General features: G+C 48.2%; 3 protein-coding genes across 3 annotated transcripts; 1 reads left to right on the forward strand and 2 right to left on the reverse strand.

Annotated features, from left to right (window-relative positions):
• The first annotated feature begins 192 nt into the window (after positions 1-192).
• Positions 193-573, forward strand: LOC101767328. The gene has a single exon (XM_004986211.1). The coding sequence runs from the start codon at positions 193-195 to the stop codon at positions 571-573; it is 381 nt and encodes a 126-aa protein (XP_004986268.1).
• A 6,008-nt stretch (positions 574-6,581) lies between these two features.
• LOC101767727 lies at positions 6,582-7,634 on the reverse strand. The gene is made up of 3 exons (XM_004986212.3): positions 7,285-7,634; positions 7,059-7,186; positions 6,582-6,959 (listed from the first exon to the last, which is right to left on the reverse strand). The coding sequence occupies exons 1-3, from the start codon at positions 7,584-7,586 to the stop codon at positions 6,880-6,882; spliced, it is 510 nt and encodes a 169-aa protein (XP_004986269.1). The 5' UTR covers positions 7,587-7,634; the 3' UTR covers positions 6,582-6,879.
• Positions 7,635-11,886: 4,252 nt separating this feature from the next.
• On the reverse strand, positions 11,887-14,274 carry LOC101768511 (scarecrow-like protein 4). Its single transcript, XM_004981884.4, has one exon. It carries the CDS (start codon positions 14,030-14,032, stop codon positions 12,344-12,346), a length of 1,689 nt encoding a protein of 562 aa, XP_004981941.1. The 5' UTR covers positions 14,033-14,274; the 3' UTR covers positions 11,887-12,343.
• Positions 14,275-14,581: the final 307 nt, after the last annotated feature.

The following is a 14,581-nucleotide window of genomic DNA, read 5'->3' on the forward strand; positions in this document are numbered from 1 at the left end:
GAGATCAGCTCAAATTGCAAAAAAACTCCCGAGACCTCCCCACGCCACATCTCCCTCCCGCGCGCATGTTTCCTCGCGTCTACCCCCATCACCGTCCACCCCGCCGCCGGCCGTCGAGCCCCTCTGCCGGCCCGTTGAGCCCCGCCGCCCAGCGCCCTCCACCTTCCACCCGTAGGGGTTGGGCGCGCGGTGATGGCGGCGAGACAGGGCAGGGGTTGGGCGCCCGGCACGGGGGCCTTCGCGGCCGTGGCACTGGCGGTGGGCGCGGGTCGACAGTACGAGTGGGATGGGGTCTCCACAGTGGCGGCGTTCCGCGAGCCCGCAGCGCACTGGAGCCATGGGCAGCGCCGGCCTACGTGGCCGCACGCGCTCACGCTCGCACTCGACCCGCCCTACGCCATCTTCTTCGAGGGTGGCACCGCGCTCATCTTCATATTACTGCCCGGCGTCACGTGCGTCTTCTCCGCCAAGGTCCTCGGGGCATCCATCTCCTTCTGGATTGAAAGGTTGCGATGCCTCTCCTCTTCTCTTTCCCTTTCGTCCTTGCTCTATCGTGCTCTGCTGCGTTCCTGAGGAAGAAAAGAGGAGGATAAGAGGATGACAGGTGGGACCATGAGTGGGGGGCAAGAATGGCAATTCACCTTCAAACTCCTCTTTTTTGGAGCTGTGGACACCCTCCCAGTCAAACACTTCCATCAGACAGCTCCAACTCCACCCAGTGCTGGCTCAGCCTAGAGTTCTGGAGTGGAGCAGCTCCACCCAAAGTTGGAGCCATGCCAATAAGACCTAAGTGGCAGAGGTGTCAGCAGAGCCGAAGCAATCTGTGAGGGAAGGCCTCCAAAAAAAATCTGTGAGGAGGAGGAGGAGAAAGAAGAAGAGCTTCTGTGAACAGTGTTTGCACAGTGAATGAACAATAACCGGTCAGAAGGAGCTGGCGCCAAGAGGAGCTCTTCAAACGTGCCTTGATTCTTTGTGTTTTGTGAAGAGACAAGTGACACTAGACGAGATGGCAGGTCTGCGCTACGAGAGGATCACTAGCGAAGATTAACAATTCTAACCATCGTATTCTGAATCACACTTCAACTGCAGCACATACGCGAACATGTCTTGGGCCTAGATACATCTTCCATGTGACTCCGATCTTCGATCGTTGCGAGACAAGTTCATTCGACAGGAGTTTCCATGACCTACCATGGCGTTATCCTAGTAGAGGGAGGTGAGCCTCACTGCCTCAGCGTGCAAATAAAACAGTGCCACCTTCGCGGCGCAAGAGAGAGATGCACGTGATCTGCTGTGTTGTTGGTGCAAAGAGATGGGCGTACGGACTCATCTACGTGATTATATTGTGCAAGCTCGATGAGCACGAGTAGAGAAGCGACTTTCCATCCAGCGATATAAATCTGGAACAGTTTTGGACCCGGGACTAAAAGACTTTTAATTCTGATCTAAATTTTGTAGTCTCTCAGAACCCTTTTAATCTTGGTCGGTGAAGCTTTAGTCCCAGGTCTAAATTTTGTAGTCTCTCGGAGTCCTTTTAATCTCGGTTGGTATCTCCAACCGAGATAAAAGTGAAGATTTCGGTCCCAGTTGGAGCCACCAACCCAGATAAATGAGCATGGAACCCATTAGTCCCGACTGGTTCCCTTTTATTCCTGATTGGAGTCACCAACTGAGACTAAATATTTTTACCCCAGGCGGCCCTCTCTCTTCCCCTTATCTTCTCTCCTCCTCTCCCTTATCCCCCTTATCTCCAGGCGCACGCGTTATCTCAAGGCAGAGCGCGCGATGGCCGGGGCCGCACGGCTGGCGCGGGAGCTCATGGTCCGGCGGGGCACACGACGGCTGAGACCGCCTCCCACGGCCGGTCGGCTAGGGGCGACAGGGTGGCGGCGGCGCGTGACTACCGGCAGGAGTGTTGTGGCCCTGCGGCGAGGCACAACAGTCCGGCGGGGCTCGGCTAGCTTTCGCCTTGGTGGCGGGAGCGGCTAGGGCAGCCCCGGGGGCCAGTTTCGTACTCGGCGGCGAGGGTGCAGGCCAGCGTGCCCGGCGTGGCGCAAGTGGCCCCACATGATTTGTTTGTGAGTGAATAGTGATCCAGTAGTGTATGATTTGTTTGTAATGATTCGTTTGTGATTGTGCTGATGAATCTTCCGCGTGTTATGAATTAAATCGAACTCATATATTGTGTATCAGATCTTGTGCGAATTTGTTTGGTTGATGAATCTTCCGCGTGTTGTGAATTAAATCAAACTCATATATGTGTATCGGATCCAGTGCGAATTATTTGGTTGTGTGTTCTTACTTGTATTAGATCATGTGAGATGAGTATGTTTTTCTTCAATTTGTGAAGTGTCAATGTTTTTTCTTGAATTTGTGAAGCGTCAATGTTTTCCTTGCTCTTGCTCTTTAATTATCTCTATGGTGGAGTTGGAGCTCAAGGAGGTGGTACAGTGGTTGAGGCAGAGCTGCAGGGGCAACGCGAGCTGGCAGGACAGGACAGGGGCGGCCCACTTTTTTTATTTTTGGAACCTTTTTAATCCCGGTTGATTTTACAACCAAAACTAAAGATGGGAACCTTTAATCCTAGTTGGATTTTCTAGACCTATGTGTCTCTAGATTTTTGAGACCTATGTGTCTCTCCAACCGATCGGAACCTGTGTGTCTCTCCCACCGGCCACTATGTGTCTCTCCAACTGAATTTTCGAGACCTATATGTTTCTCCAACCGGCCAGAACCTATGTGTATCTCCAACCGGCTAGAACCTATGTCTCTCTTGAATTGACCAGATTTTCGAGACCTATGTCTCTCTAACCGGCTCGAATCGACCGGTGAAATACGCAGAACTAAAGATGGGACCCTGGCTCGAACCAACCGGGTGAAATACGCAAGACTAAAGATGGGACCTTTAATCCCGGTTGGATTTTCGAATTTTCGAGACCTATGTCTTTCCAACCGGGACTAGGTCTCTTCCTGATTATCCCGGTGGATTAGGTAAAATATCCGAGACTAAACCGAAACTAAAGGAGTTCTTTACTCTTTAATCCGGATGAAACACCTAGGACTACCCAATACCCAGGACTAAACCGGAACTATTAATATCCAGGACTAATACCCGGACTACTATTAATATCCAAGACTAAATTGGCAGGACTAAACTGGAACTCTAGGAGTTTTTTAATCTTTAATCCGAATGAAAACCTAAGACTAATCTTTAATCCGGGTGAAATATCCGGACCTAAAAATAAAATCCGAATGAAAACCTAAGACTAATCTTTAATCCGGGTGAAATATCTGGAACTAAAGATAAAACCAACCAGATAAAACCAACCGTACTGAAATAAAGAAGTTTATCTCAGGACTAATCTTTAATCCAGGTGAAATACTTGGAACTAAAGATAAAACCAATCGGATGAAATATCCGGAACTAAAAGATAAAACTAACAGAATAAAACCAACCGTGCTGAACTAAAGGAGTTTACCCCAGTTGAAATACCGTGAACTAAAGAAGTTTATCCAGATTGAAATACTGGGATTAAAGATGGAAACTAAACATCCGTATCCCGATTGAAATACCAGGATTAAAGGTGTACTAGACTAAAGAACTTTTTATTCCGGGTGAAATACCGAGACTAAGATGGAAACTAAACACCCGGAATAAAACCAACCGGTTACCCGATACCCAAGACAAAACCAGGACTATTAATATCCGGGACTAAACCGGAACTATGTCCGGATGAAACACCTAGAACTAATCTTTAATCCAGGTGAAATACCCAGAATTTCATCCAGGACTAATCTTTAATCCGGATAAAATAACCGGAACTTAAAGATATAGGAATTCTTTAATCGTCCGGGTGTGAAACACCCTGGACTAATCTTTAGTCCAGGTAATTTCACTCGAAACTAATCTTTAAATTTCTTTAATCCGGGTAATTTCGCTCGAAACTAGAGATAAAATTAGGTAATTTCACTCGAAACTAATCTTTAAATTTCTTTAATCCGGGTAATTTCACTCGAAACTAAAGATAAAACCAAACCATCTGGGTGAAACACCCAGAACTAAAGCAACCAATCGGTACATACCATGAACTTACATACCATAAATTTACATGAACTAAAGGAGTTTATCCTGGTTGAAATACCATAATCGAAGATGAAAACTAAACACTCGGAACCAACCCGAAACCAAACACCCGGAACCAACCTATTCTGGGTAAAATACCGAAACTAAAGATGAAACTAAACATCCGGACTAAAAAATAGAAACTAAACATTCGGGACTAAAGATAAAAACAACAAGAAAGTAAAAGATAAAACCAAGAAACTAAAAGATAAAACCAACGGGATTAACACTAAAGATAAAAGCAATCATGGAACAAAACCACCATAAAACCAACTAAACGCATCCGGGACTAAAGAAAGACCACAAGAGACTAAAAGACAAAACCAACAGGATTAACCGAGGTTAAACCGGACTGAAGATAAAAACAACCACAGAACAAAACCAGTCAAGACTAAAGATAAAATCAAACCAACAGAACTAGTCGGGACTAAAGATAAACCCAACCAATTGAACAAAACCAACCGAGATTAACCGAGAGATTAAAGATAAAACCAAGAAACTGAGATTAACCGAGAGATTAAAGATAAAACCAAACCAACCATAAAACTGAGATTAACCGAGAGATTAAAGATAAAACCATAAACCCAACCAACCGACAAAACCAACCGAGATTAACCGACAACCGAGACTAACCAGGAAACCGAGATTAACCGAGAGATTAAAGATAAAACGAAACCAACCAGGAAACCGAGATTAACCGAGATTAAAGATAAAACCAAGAGATTAAAGATAAAACCAAACCAATTAACCGAGATTAAAGATAAAACCAAGAGATTAAAGATAAAACCAAACCAACCAGGACCGAAGGAGCGAGTCGCTCCTGGTATTCACCAGGATTAACCGAGAGATTAAAGATAAAATCAAACCAACCAGGATCGAAACCAACCAGGACCGAGGGAGTTCTTGTATTCACCTGGAATAACGGAGAACCAGGACCGAGGGAGTTCTTGTATTCACCCGGAATAACGGAGATTAACCGAGATTAACCGAGAAATTAAAGATAAAATCAAACAACCAGGACCGAAGGAGTTCTTGTATTCACCCGGAATAAACCGAGAGATTAAAGATAAAATCAAACCAACAGGACTGAAGGAGTTCTTGTATTCACTTAGAATAGGAAACTTTAATCCCGGTTGTATTCCGGGGACCACCCATGTATTGTGGGGATCACCCATGTGTCTTTTCAACCGGGAGAGAAGCCCAGTTTTCCACCGGTGGAGGCCTTGAACACATCAAATGGTAAGCCGGTTGTATTCCGGGGACCACCTATGTATTGCAGGGACCACCTATGTGTCTTTTCAACCGGGAGAGAAGTCCAGTTTTCCACCGGTGGAGACCTTGAACACATCAAATGGTAAGGCCCCGTTACCCTGCTTATTTTTAGCACCTGTCACATCAAGTTTTGGTATGAACAGATACTAATTAGAAGTATTAAACGTAGACTATTTACAAAACCTATTATATAAATGTTTATCTATTATATAAATGTTTATCTATTATATAAATGTTTATTAAATGTAGACTATTTACAAAACCTATTATATAAATGTACAAAACCTATCATATAAATGTTTAGATACTAATTAAAAATATTAAACATAGATTATTTACAAAACCTAAAACCCAAACCCATTATATAACCCATTATAATGTAGAGATTATTTACAAAACCTAAAACCCAAACCCATTATATAACCCATTATAATGTAGAGCCTCACATGATTTGACGATGTAGAGCCTAAGACTAATTAGTTAGAGCCTTTGATTTGACGACGTAGAGCCTAAGAACCCATTATAATGTAGAGCCTCACATGATTTGACGATGTAGAGCCTAAGACTAATTAGTTAGAGCCTTTGATTTGACGACGTAGAGCCTAAGACTAATTAGTTAGAGCCTTAGTTCATAGTTTGACAACGTAGATCCTAATTAATCCATGATTTGACAATGTGTTGCTACAGTAAATATTTGCTAATGCTAATGATGGATTAATTAGGCTGACAACGTAGATCCTAATTAGTCCATGATTTAGTCCATGATTTGACAATGTGTTGCTATAGTAAACATTTGCTAATGCTAATGATGGATTAATTAGGCTTAATCGATTCGTCTTGCCGTTTAGACTCATTTTGTAATAGATTTCATAAATAATCTACATTTAATACATAGATTTTGTAATAGATTTTGTAAATTAGACTTGTAACGTTTAGCCTCATTTTGTAATAGATTTCATAAATAATCTACATTTAATACATAGATTTTGTAATAGATTTTGTAAATAATCTACATTTTGTAATAGATTTCATAAATAATCTACATTTAATACATAGATTTTGTAATAGATTTTGTAAATAATCTACGTTTAATACTCCTAGTTTAATACTCCGAATGAGTAGGAGTAGGAGTAACATTCGATGTGACACGTACCAATTCGAGGTGACACGGGCTAAAAATAAGAAAAAGGACCAAACACCCCCTAAATTGAATCGTCACTTGCTGTCGTTCTTATTGCCAGAACCTAGAAGAATCTAGCAGAATCCAAACATAGACAATGCCCGGGGAAGGCATTCCAATAGTTCTTAATTTCTTATCGTACATAAAAGCAGCTGGAGTAGAAAGAACAACCTCCGCAGCAAGTTCCTTAAAATAGCTTACTAAACCCTTACTACATCTCAGCAAACTTGAAATAGCATCTCGAAATCTAAGCAAACTAAACGGCGACGAGCCTGACATCGAAACATGCATCGCCGCCCGCCGCCTAGGTGGCGCGCTTGTCGTCCTTGAGGTGGCGCGCCTTCTCCTTCTCCTTCACCTCAGACCCCTGCGACGTGTCGTACTCTGCACAGGATCACACCCGGTTAACCCCAGCACTCCTCGGCGTCGCACACACTCAAAACGGCATCAGAAACAGAAATCCAGAGCGCCGCGTTCACGTACCGGGATGACTGGGGTGAATCTCCGTGCCGTGGTGCTCCACCGGGTCGGTCCCGCCGTACACCCCGCCGAACCCCTCCTCGTCGGAGCGCGTCGAGTACCCCTCCCCGAACGAGTGGCTCATCACGTCCCTGCGTCGCCACAGAGGCGCAAGACCAAATCAAGCCCTGCAGGAAAATATAGGCACTCTGCTAACTGCTATGCACGGCGAGGAAACACGGAGGATTACCCGGTGGTCTTGTGCATGTCGTCGCGCTTGTTCTTGGCCCCGGCGTCCTGCGGGGGCACCTGCGGCTGCTGCTGCTGCTTCGGCTGCTCCATGCCGACGCCCTGATCCCCCGGCACCGGCTTCTCGGCCGCCGGCGTTGCCGAGACGCTCCTCCCGCGAGCTGCTGCTCCAGCGGCGGGCACCACCAAGCCCGGCGCCCCGGCACCGCCGCCGCCTCTCCTGCCGCCGATCCGGCCGAGCGCGAACCCGAGTCCCGTGCCGCCGCCGCTGCTAGTAGCCGCCCGGAGCGTGTACGAGTACATGAGCAACGAAGCAAAACGCACTCACGGCGAGATGTGTCCCGAGAGTACGGTGGCGCGGAGTGGCTTATAAGCGGCCGCGCGTGCCGTGGGGGCGGCTGCCGTCGCGGTGGCGCCTCGAGCGGGGCACACGTACGCGGCGCGCCTGGAAGGCGCCGCGGGGGTGGGGGGAGGCAGGCGTGGCGTCGTCTCCCGAGCGGCGGGCGCACACGTAGCGAAAATGATACACGCGCCGAGCCCGGGAGCGGCTTCGGGGCCTGCGGCCTCGGCGCGCAAAGCGCGCGGAGGATGGGGACGCTTCGTGTCAGTCTCGCCACGGTCTCTCCCCGCACGCGAGTCGCGTCGCGCCGCGTCGTGTCGCGGGTGGCCAGGTCGAGTTGGGCCCTTGTTTACTTCCCTCCAAACTCCCAACTTTGACACTATGCAAAAAGAAGATTCCCCATCACATCAAACTTGCGGTACATGCATGGAGTACTACATGTAGACGAAATCAAAAACTAATTGCACAGTTTTGTTGTACTTTGCGAGACGAATCTTTTGAGCCTAATTAGTCAATATTTGGACAATAATTCACAAATACAAACAAAACGCTACAATGTCGCATTTATAGCAAAATGCCAATTTTGCAACTCCCAACTTAGGAAGTAAAAGCCTTGGTGTATCCGCCGCCTGGAGATTTCGGGACAATGACAAGTGGCCCCCTAACGTACGTCAGGAGGGTACCGTGTCGTCGTGGCACGGAGTCACGGAAACGTAAGATACGGAGCACCACCAGTGTGGAAAACTGGAAATGTCTCGGGCCGCTAGGCCTGTGGGCCTCTGGAGAAATAAAACAAGGTTGGCTAGTTAGTTTACTTTGGGAATTTGTGATGATGAACTTGATTACACAGTCAATATCGTCATGTACTTGTTTAACTCGTGATAGTGAACTAGTACTTAGTTTAATTCATGACAAGTACTTTACGGTTCTTCATTATCGACTTGTTTAGGCACCGTTTGGATACAAACTTCAAGTTTAGTAGTGGACCCTCAAATTGCTACTCAAATTGCTAGTCCTAAAGTTTAGTAAGGACTGTTTGGATGGACTACTAATCTTTAGGATCTTAGAGGGAAAATATCATTTTTACCCCTCAATTACTCCTCTAAACTACTCCTGCACTGTTCACGTCATTAATGCATGCGAGGACAATAGGGATAAAGGGGGACTTGAGGACCACTTGTAGGAGAAATAGGATCCATCAAGACCCTTGACCCTCCTAATGAAAATAGCCCTCCTAAAGTTTAGGAGTGCACTTTTAGGATCCATATTTGGATGCACAAGTCCTAAAAGTATCCTAAAAGTGGACTCCTAATCTTTAGGAGGGTGTATCCAAACAGGACCTGAGTTAGGGATGATGTAGTGTCAGAGTTGTTTATCCGCTATGAACTTCATTAAGCATGATAATCTAGCTATTCGTGATTAAGTTTAATGAACTTGCATTGTATTTTATGAGTGTGAGTTGTGAACCTTTGAGAACGGCGCTTCCACAGACGTATCTTTTGTTGGGCTTTACTGAAAAGCTGAAGGGCCGGTAACACAAGGGCCCAAAGCAATAAGTATCCAAGGGCCCAGTTCAAGCGTAAAAGGGCCCAACCTCCAAATTTGAGTTCGTTGGTGTTTCATCTTGCTAAATTGTTTATCATCAAGCAATGATGCCATAGAGCTCGTTTTCTGAAGAAGTACGTTAGAACATCGTTGAGAGTCGAAAGCTGATGCATCATATGGATGAAAACAAGGGAGAAAGCAGAGCTGTGGATGATCACATTAAAAAGCATCATTCACTGAGGGCCTGTTTGGCTCTTAGGGCACGTACAACGGGGCTGTAAGCCCCGTCTCCGTAGCCTCTAAAATGCAAAAAACCCCTCGCCGCTCAGCAGTAAAGGAGGAAAGAGAAGATGAGCGTCGTCTCACCACGCGACGGCCGAGCTCGTGCTCCCAGGCCAAGACGCCGGCTCGCCGCGCGTTGTACGGAGGCGTCGCCTCGCTTCGTCGCCTCGCGGATCCAGCTGCGCGCGCGAGAGAGAGGTGAAGATTGCCGCTAAAATCCGAGCATTAAAACACTTGCAGACAACTAAACAGACAGCCTCTGTCTGTGGGTTGTACGTAGTATCTGTTTACCCGTCTGTATTGTTGATCCCAATAACACACAGACAGGAGGCTGTCTCACCGTTGTACATGCCTTTAGGGGCTAAACTTTAGTCACTGTCACATCGGATATTTGATACTAATTAGGAGTATTAAATATAGTCTAATTACAAAATTAATTGCACAGATGAAGGCTAATTCGCGAGACGAATCTATAAAGCCTAATTAGTCCAATAGATTTGTCTCGTGAATTAACAGTGCTTCTACAATTAGTTTTATAATTAACCTATTTTTAGTCCTTGCAATTAGCGTCTAAACATTTGATATGACAAAATCTAAACTTTAGCCCCTAGTATCCAAACAACACCTGATACACCCCTCGCTGCTGGCAACTCCCACACGACAAGGCTGTCGCGGTGGGCTCTATCGTTCCATCATTCCTGGCTCGACAGACGGTACAATCACTGAAGAATGTCCGATGTTATCCCGTGATCCTACCACGTGCAAGTGCAATCATGCACTCACTCGAAACACCAAACCCGAGGACAAGAATGTGACACGGTGCAACTAGGGCCTATGCGACCAGTCCATCGACCATTCGCTCTAAATTGATCGCTACCGATGCTAAGCTACAAGAATCACACTCCATGCTAGCTCGATCCCCTCTCATCCTCCTGGAGCTTCAGCTGAGTCAGCTTCTTTGATGGCTTGATGCGGCTGCATCCTTGAACTGAAGAGTGAAGACACAGCCAGTCGCCTGGTCTTAAGCATTCTGATGGTTACAGGCTTACAACACCAGGACTCTGGAGACCGAAGCAACTGCAACGCTGCAGATCAGCCAGCTTCAATTGATCGGACTGGCAGAAAATGTCATGCAAACGATGATTACAGCCGCAGTCGGCAGATAATGGCAATTAGCATCACGCATTGCTTCGTAAGATGTTCAATTTGCTAATCGCCGACGGGAATGTCAACGTGGGGCCTGCCGACAGCTTGGAGTGCCCTCAACCTCAAGCGTCACAGGGCTATGCGAGCAAGCAACTCAACTGGGAGGCAGCCAAACGTATGTGTGACAGCACCCTACACTCAGTGTGCTTAGGCTGTTGTTCTGCCAAAAGAAAAGAAGTCGGTTGTTTGGCCTGGTAAATTTGTAACGCTAAACCTTCAGGTTTAAGTTGCAGTTAACTTGTACTGTTCTCTAGTACTGTAATATTAAGAAGAACTTGTATCATCCACAATAAAATTTAGCCAAGTTGAAATTAGACAGATTGCTCCTAGACAGACCAAATAATACCCTTTGGAACACATGATTTCCAAAAGAATTCAAAAAAAAAAAGAAGAACGTCGCGCTCACTGCTTGGCCGATTATTGTGACTTGCAGGCTAACTAAACCAAACAAGTGGGTGCTCCGAGTCCATATGATAGGTGACGGCATTCCCATACAAGAAAAAGTAACACTGTCCAAGAAACCGAGAGAACCAGAAAATAACAGCAGGCATTGAGATCCCTTTCAGAAAAGAAAGGATGTTTTCTAGATCAAATGTGCGCAAAGTCATGAAGATGAGTAGCAATTTCAGCTCCAGCAGAAAAGACTAAGTATCAACAGAAAGGAAATATGCTGCCTTCTTGATCAAGATAAAGCGCCAAGGTACAAATTGCACGAAAATGACAGCTTGCAACCAAAACAGCAAGGATACAGAGCAGCACTGAGTAGGATAATGAGAGCGTTACTTCTCTTTCACATAAATGGTTGCGTACTTGACGTGCATCAGAACAAAACTGCTGACAACAGGCATATGCAGCTACAAACAATGCAAGCTATCATTGAAGAAATGCATGAGAAACAAATTTTTCAAGTAAAGCAGAGACAGCTATGTATATAAGAACTGCGAACATGATCTAACACGACCATGAAACTGCAAGATGGAAATTATCACACTGAATAGACAAAGGGGGCCTGCCAGAAAATTATTACACCGAATAGACAAACTAAGGACTACGATGGAGAAAGTGAGCCCATTAATAACACACATGACCAAGGAAACAAACGATCCTATAAATAACACACATGACCAATGAAATAAATGATCTCAAAGGTACTTAACACTGAATTAAAACAAAACAGAAGTTGCCAGGTTTATATGACAAAACCTTGAGGTAGCTGACATAGTGAAATAATTGGAGTAGCAAGGTCGAAATCAGCAATGTTGCCAACACAAATAGAATTATGTTTTGAGTACTACACTACCACTACAACTGAATTAGAGCAATGATACTCCATACAGTTATAGTTAGTTTTACCACAATAAGCTTACTAATTTCAAGAACGAAGGTGCTAATATGATTTTTCCTATACATACACAAGAGGGATGCCAATTGTCACCAGAAAATCACATGAGCAAGCAATCTACTCCACCTGCTATCAATTCCTATACAATTAGCGCTAAATTTGCTCTAACTACTCGTAATGTGGTAGAACAAACATCAAACAAGTAAACTAAAGTCCCCAATTATACCATCTAGTCATTGTCATCATCTTGGGAGGAAACTAATACAATGCAAAACCAATTCTAGTCATTTCTTCCCTGATTCTATGACAATGCTACATACAACAGCACCAATACACAAAAAGGACTCACCGCCAAGCAGACACGGTGAGCAGCGGCCGCTTCTCCCATGCCAGGGACAAGAACGCTGGTGGCAGCTCAACAAGTGAATACTTGTACTTTGCATCGTAGTTCCAAAGCAGAAAATCAGCCTGGCTCATGGCGTAGTTGCTGAGCTTGACTGGCTCAAAGCCGCAACACTCCATCAGTGTCTGCCACTCCCTGCTAGCCGCCATCCTATCGGTCCTCTCAGCGCCTTCCTCTGGCCCAACAGCCCTCCGAATGCGCTCCCCAAACATACATCGCTCCACCCTCACCCTTTCCGGTGAGTCCCGTGCCATTGCCACATCCAGTGACTCAAACACTGGCTTGTAATAGCACAGTGCATTGGCAAACCGGTCGACGAACCCAGCTCGGTTCAGACTAACCTCATACTCTCCGAGGGTAACTACTGATGGACTAAGTGATTTGGCAAGACGGAGGACTCGCCGCACCGGCTCATCGGAGTCGCCAAGAAGGTGGTACAGCTGGAGCATGAAATTGACCGCCACGGCCTCATCTGACTCAACCAAGAAATCCGACCGATCCAGCTCGTGCACTGGCCGCAGCAATGGGACAAACTCGAAGTCCACCCCAAGAAGCTTGGCGAAGTCGCGGAGACGGGCACTGGTTGCGGCGAGGGACGCCGCAGGCTTCGGCCCCAAGTACGGTGAGGGTACACCGGAGATACGTACCCGGGATGGCTTTCCCTCGGGGCGAGTGGCGAGCGCCTGGAGCAGCGCCGCCCATTGGATACCCTGCACGATCCCGAAGTCAACGATATGGATCTTGGTCGCCGCGCCCGTGGCCTCCAGGATGGCCTGGCTGGCGGTCAGGTGCGCAAACTTGGAGTAGGGGCAGGCGTCATTGAGCGTTTTGTAGCAGAGCGTGAGCTCGTCGGAGGCGAACCGCGTGTCCGGCGCCGTCGAGGGTTGCGCCCCGCCTCCGCACGCGAGGCGGCGGGCGAGCGCGTCCGCGAAGTAGAACGCCACACGCTCCGCGGGGTCCCCGTCGTCGGAGGCGGCGGCGCGCACCTTCACGAGCTCCACGGCAGCGAGCGCCGGGTCAGCAGCCGCGGTGCGGGAGCAGGCGAGGAGGGACTGGAGGACGGGCTCGGAGCAGGACGCGTCCATGAAGCTCGGAGAGGAACACGCTGCCGGCGCGGCGACGGCCGCAGGCTGGGGAAGCGACGCCGGAGCTGCGGCCTCGGGCTGGGCCGCCGCGTCGACGTGGGCTGCCGCAGCGGGGGCCGGGACGGGGACGGGAGGCGGCGGAGTGGTGAAGATGAGGCGCTCGAGGTCGGAGTCCGCGAACGGCGGGTCCCCTATGAGGCTGTCCATCCACACATCGGAGTCGAAGTCCGCGGCGGCGGCGAGGTCCGAGAACACCGCGTCGGCCGCGGACGCCCCGACGAACGCGTCGGAGAAGAAGTGCTCCGAGTGGTGGGGCCACGCGGCGCCGCCGTACGGCAGCGAGGCGCCCGGGATCTGGCCGTGCGGGGGCGCCGGGGCCGGCGGCATCGGCGGCGCCTGGCGCGGCGGGAGCTGCATCGGCGGCGGTGGCAGGTGGTGGTGGTGGTGGTGCCTCTGATGGTGCTGCTGCTGTTGCTGCTGCTGCTGCTGGATCACCTGCTGCGCGATGGCCATGAGGTTGCCGCTGTCCGCGCACATGTACGCCATGGCGCTCCCCGCCGTTCCCGGTGGGAGAATCGCGGAATGGTGGGTGGGGAGCGGCGGGGCCGGGGGATTCGGCGGTGCGGTTTCGTGGGGAAGGGAAGGGAAGGGGACTAGGGGAAGGGGGGAACGGCGAGCGAGCGGCGGCAGAGGATTTAAAACAGTAGGGCGTGGGCACTGTGGTGGCACACTCGCAGGCACTGCGCAGGGCGCAATTACGGGAGTGTCCTCAGGCGTACAGAGAATCCTAGAGTGGAGTACCTGACTGCGTAGAGTAGTGTACTGTGCGAGTGTATGTAGTTGTGGCTTCCACTTCGGTGGCCGCCGGGACGGACGGACCTCAACGGTAAAATGGGACTAGAGTGATGAGAGAGGGTGGTGCGGCTGGGCTTGAACAGCGCCGATCAGGTATGACTCGCTGGGATCTTCTACGGTGGGTGATTTCTGAACTCCGCGTGTCACTGCAGTAAGCCAGGATTATCTCTCTTGAGGAAGTAAACTTTGTGAATAAGTCCATTGTAGTTTCCAATTCATGATCCGGTATCAAACGACCCT

The sequence above is a fragment of the Setaria italica genome, chromosome IX (genome assembly GCF_000263155.2).
Source record: "Setaria italica strain Yugu1 chromosome IX, Setaria_italica_v2.0, whole genome shotgun sequence".
Lineage (NCBI taxonomy): Eukaryota > Viridiplantae > Streptophyta > Magnoliopsida > Poales > Poaceae > Setaria > Setaria italica.